Genomic DNA, 4,982 nt, shown 5'->3' on the forward strand with positions numbered 1-4,982 from the left:
TTTTCAGTGGAGAGCATTCAATCTTCAAGAATTACATGTGATGGTACCACAACTATTATATATAATAGTTATCTAAATTAATTAAGGCGAGAGTCTATAAATTGAAAAAATTAATTATTTCTCACTTTGAAAAAAGAGTTATTTTTTTATATTTGGATATGATGGAGAAGTAAAAAAAAAAAAAACTATAATTAGATTGAATAATTTTTCCATTAGAGCATACTTTAAGTCCCCTCAAATGATATGATCACTAAATTAAGAAAATATTAAATAAGAAGTTGAGATGTTATTTGCTGACATTGTGCATTCAAACATGAATATTTATATTTAAAAAAGGGTTGAACGCGAGAGGGTCTTTATCCCACATGAATCAGAGGCTCATTGGCTCATGCGGGTTAAATTAAAGGATGTGCATAAGTGGCAGGGACCTGAGGGAGGAAGCAACATGACCAACCCCAGAGCATATCCCATAATATTTCAGGAAATATGCTTCACACGAAGATCGAACCCGAAACACTGGGGAATTTAATATGAAATTTCTCCTTTTAAATATTTAAATGCACGTGAAGTATGTATAAACAATACTTTCTATTTTAAATTGAATTTATTTTATTAATCTATCATATTCATTTATTTATTTGTACTTCTTTTTAAAAAATATATATATATGTTTATTTTCGACATTAAATGATATATTTCGATAAAGTTATTATTGTGTTTGGATTGATAAATTTGATTTAGATTAATTTAGAATCAATTATAATTATTTTTAAAATTAAATAATTTGATATGTAATGAATATATAATCCACTTCAATTGTGTTCCTTAAAACGAAACCTAAAAAAAAAAAAAGTTGAGATCTTTAAAATCCATTATCTCGAATTCATCTATTACAAATTTGTTCAATATATAAAATGAAATACTCACGGATCCAAAATATAATCTAAACATTTGAGCTAAAGTAGATATTATATTAGATTAAATTGGGACAGAGAATTAAGATTGGGATTTGTTATAATAATATTTGAAAATGGTAGGGTTTTACGCTGACACTGTGACACAGTGACACTCGAATTTGAAAGCCCCCAGCAAGCAAACCCCTGCTCAGGTAAAATTTCCCACCATTTCGAACCCTAAGATTTTGTTTCTTCGAGTGACCTTTGAACTGTGGATTTTGTACTAAGGGTAAATCCGTTTGAAGTCGTTCTTGATTTTGCTTCGAGTTTTCTGCTGTTGGTAGCTAGAATGAGGCGAAATTAACAATACCGAGGAAAATTTGTTAACTTTGTTGTTCTTATTTTGGTTGCTATTGAGGAGATTCTGATTCTGTGTGGCTTTTGAATTTTCTGTACAGTTTTCTCCCTTTTTAATTTTTGTACGTTATATACCTTATGAATGGGATAGCGGGATCTTAAAGTTATTCAAATTTTGAAATGTTTTACGGTTTTGAAGTAATTTTTTTAAGGCAGGATTTTCCAAAATATTTGAGATTTGGCCTCAAATCTAATGAATGGACCCTTAATTGACCTTATCCCCTACTTCCCAAATCTTGGATGACAGCAAGTCAGCAACACTTTGCTGGCATCCTCCTGTTTCTTGATATTCTAATTCAGTATAATCGATTTTGGCAATGTGAGTGTGTTCCTTAATGTATTTTGGATGGTGAAACTTTTTAGCTTCTAATTTCTTTATGGTCCTTTTGTTTGATCTTTATTGTAGAAAATTGTTACCTGTGAGATAATAATGTCTCTTTTTATTGAACTTGTTTTTCTAACATATGTAAGTGGTCCCGGTGGCATAAATTCTGTTTAAGACATGCTCTTGCAACAATTGTACTCTAAGAGGCAGTTAATTTGAAGTTTACCCTGTGAACTAACTCAATTATTTAGCTATAATTTGTTTGTTAGAATGGCTGTTCATGATCAAGGATATCTATATGGTTTCTGTTTGAGATTCTGTGCAACAACACATATGCCATGTTTATGTATGCATAGATAGACATACTCGGTAGATGAACTCTTGTTGAAGCTCTCATTTTTCTTCATGTTGTAGATTCAGGTCTTTGGCGTTGCTAATCGCCTGAACCTTATATAGGCCATGCATGCAATCAAGGGTGGCTGGGTTGGGCAGGCATTTGCCCTTGCTACGAACAATGACCCAGGGAGAAAAAAGTTTCGGATTAGGCGCTCCAAGGACGAGCGGAAGGATATGGTTGAATCTTACATAAAGAAGTAATCTCTCTGTGCTTATTGTTTCTTTGAATACTTGTTCCTACAACTGCTTATTTGCATTCATACACGTAGAAAGAGGGTAAACATCATTTACTAGCCAATTCTTTCTATATTTTCTCTCTCCCATCCCACTTCATATTACACAAGGAAGAAGAAGTTTTCTTAAGAGTCATATATAAACTTGAAGTTTGCTTCAGTCAAGGCTTCCTCAACAATTGGATGGAATATGTTCAATGTGAATGTGGCTTAGAGTTTTATGATGCTAATTCCCTTCGCTCAGACACGTTATAATATATTTCATTGGTATTGACTAGTGAGAGTGGATTTCTTAGTGCATGTAAGAGCTGTACTTGCATGAGAGAGGATCGTGTATTCGATCTTCGTTCGCATTTTCTTGAAATAGATGCTTTCAGTTTGGCTAAGTGGATTGCCTCGAGCTGATATTACAGCTGTTAGCACGGATCTGATGTTGTATTGATTGACAGTCCTACTTAAGAACTAAGAGCTCACGTAAATGCATAATCCTTGTACGATCTGAAGTTGAATTTTGTCTCCAACAGATGCTTTGTGTTGTATAAATGTTTCTTCTTCGTGGTTCAAAATTTTTATTTTCATTTTATCTACTGACAAGCGACAGCTATCTATTTTCTCAATTTAATATCAGGTGGGGATTTTCCATGTGTATGCTTTTCCTTGTTTGGTGGTGGAAAAATGGACGTCTATGATTGCCATTTATTTTTCATTGCTAAGTAATGCTTCTCGTGTAATTATATTAGATTTTTTTAGGTTTGTCACGTTTAGTTATAAGTTTGTATTGTAACTACTTGCAGGTATCAAAAATTAAATAACGGGAATTTTCCGTCACTCAATCTTGCACACAAAGAAGTTGGTGGCTCTTTCTATACTGTACGAGAAATTGTTCGGGAGATTATTCAAGAAAATAGAGTATTAGCTCCACCTAAAGTGCTTGTGGATGAACATGACCATTCTGGTTTTATTGAACAGCACCCACTAGGATCTTTATCTATTGAACCTAAAAGTGATTCATCAATATTAGCAAATGCTGTCAATGGGAGTGACGTGCATGAAAAAAATCAAGAATTTGATCCTGTTGTTGTTGATGCTGTTCCGGTTCATCATCAAGCCTATAGTGAAGAGACCACTCTCCCATCCGGCCATAAATATGGTTCCCTGGGAAGTCAGAAGCATAGTAGTGAGCAATATGTTAATAGTGATAATGAGAGAGTCAATGGAGAAAAAGTCAAAGAGTTCAGTCAGCGAGCATGTACTGAGTCGGTAGTTATGTTGATTCCGGATGGACAGAACGAGAGAGATGAAGCAGAAACATCTCAAGCCATAACATCTCATATCAAGCCTAATGCTGTGGTGGAGAAGTTTCCAATAAGGCCTATTTTTCCGATAATTCATGATATGGATGGAGACTCTGGTTATGTTTTGGAGACAACTGAAACATTGGAAGTTAAAGCAACAGAGCAAGAGAAAATGTCATCCGTGGAAAGTTTGAGTTCTCTGGTTATTGAGAAGGATATGAAAAAGAATCAAGATTTGGAATTGATGAATCGTGAACATGGGAAGGAGAAAGTGGAGCTAAATCTCGAAATCCCTTCTTTGGAAGGTTCAAATTCATCTACAGTTGGAACCAATGCGGTTGATGTCAAGAATGTCGAATACAACGCCTCCATGCCTGATGGGACTAAGGTTAGACTCTATCTAAATGGGAGTCTAATATCTACTTTCTTATTCAATCTTTGGGGGTAGTCATGCTCTTAAGTCATATTGCCTTGAAGTTTTAGTAATCAAATTTCCTGAATCTTGATTACTGCATCCACTATCATCTCCTTTTTTTTTTACTTGATAAATTTTCTTGTCATATTACATGAGCATCCGTGTGTTTGTTACTCTTTTAATTCTGCAGGCTGTTGATTCCACTGAAAGCTTCATTACCAAAGACTGGACTTCAATCAAAAGAAAGTCAAGTGATTGCGAAAATACCAGGTTACAGACAGCAAGTGACCCGATCCTGGATAGAATCAATAGGTATGTCTCAGCAATTTGCATGCATTCACTTCTCATTCGTGTGAAATATTCGACTTCTAGGCTTTTAACCTTAACTAACGAAGTTTGAATTCATGGGCAGTGAGACTGAGGAAGAGGCATCTGAGAAACCCATTCAACGCGAAAATAACGAGGTCCTGGCATTTATAAAGACCTTTATATCTGCATTTGTAAGGTTTTGGACGGAATAAGATTTGTTGTGTTTCAGCTGTTAGAATAGGTTTCAAGGTTTCTTCTGTGTAATGCTTTTGTTTGCCCCTCTGTGACCCAGAAAATCGAATAAGCTCCATTTTTTTTAACCATAATTTCCCCCCTATGTTTTATTCCTAGTCATATTTATTACATGTTTTGACATGGAATTGTTGAATATGCCTTCGAATCATGGGAAGCTGAAATAAAAAAGGGAACTACCAGGAAGACAGCATTACGGCATTGCGAAAACTCGGGTCCATGATACGAGGGTGTGAATCCGGTGAAGTCTTGCCCGGTTAGCATAAAACTGGCCCCCAAGCCGGGTGGCTCACGCCGGTGTGATTGCCCCGGCGACATCGATAAAAAAAAAGGTATTATCGAATTGGTTCTCATATCCCCAACCCATGAATTAGACTTGAAGAGAGTTGACTCTTAAATTGCATTGATACTCAAATGTGCAAGTTTTCCCCCCCTCGATATCTT

At 35.3% G+C, this 4,982-nt stretch overlaps 1 protein-coding gene across 2 annotated transcripts; it reads left to right on the plus strand.

The window, feature by feature from the left end:
- The first annotated feature begins 977 nt into the window (after positions 1-977).
- LOC140866196 (uncharacterized) lies at positions 978-4,640 on the plus strand. Of its 2 annotated transcripts, none has more exons than XM_073271109.1 (5): positions 978-1,108; positions 2,053-2,231; positions 3,062-3,950; positions 4,168-4,289; positions 4,390-4,640. In XM_073271109.1, exons 2-5 carry the CDS (start codon positions 2,098-2,100, stop codon positions 4,496-4,498), a joined length of 1,254 nt encoding a protein of 417 aa, XP_073127210.1. In that variant the 5' UTR covers positions 978-1,108; positions 2,053-2,097; the 3' UTR covers positions 4,499-4,640. The 2 variants fall into 2 exon arrangements, with proteins under 2 accessions (XP_073127210.1, XP_073127211.1); XM_073271110.1 differs by having other exon boundaries at positions 1,057-1,108; positions 2,095-2,231.
- The last annotated feature ends 342 nt before the right edge of the window (positions 4,641-4,982 follow it).

This window comes from Henckelia pumila, chromosome 4, assembly GCF_033568475.1.
Source record: "Henckelia pumila isolate YLH828 chromosome 4, ASM3356847v2, whole genome shotgun sequence".
In the NCBI taxonomy this organism is placed as follows: domain Eukaryota; kingdom Viridiplantae; phylum Streptophyta; class Magnoliopsida; order Lamiales; family Gesneriaceae; genus Henckelia; species Henckelia pumila.

Coding starts and splice junctions, on each gene's coding strand:
- LOC140866196 (XM_073271109.1), top strand. CDS start 2,098: ATGCATGCAATCAAGGGTGGCTGGGTTGGGCAGGCATTTGCCCTTGCT. Junction 2,232..3,061: donor GTTGAATCTTACATAAAGAA/GTAATCTCTCTG, acceptor AACTACTTGCAG/GTATCAAAAATTAAATAACG. Junction 4,290..4,389: donor ATCCTGGATAGAATCAATAG/GTATGTCTCAGC, acceptor ATTCATGGGCAG/TGAGACTGAGGAAGAGGCAT.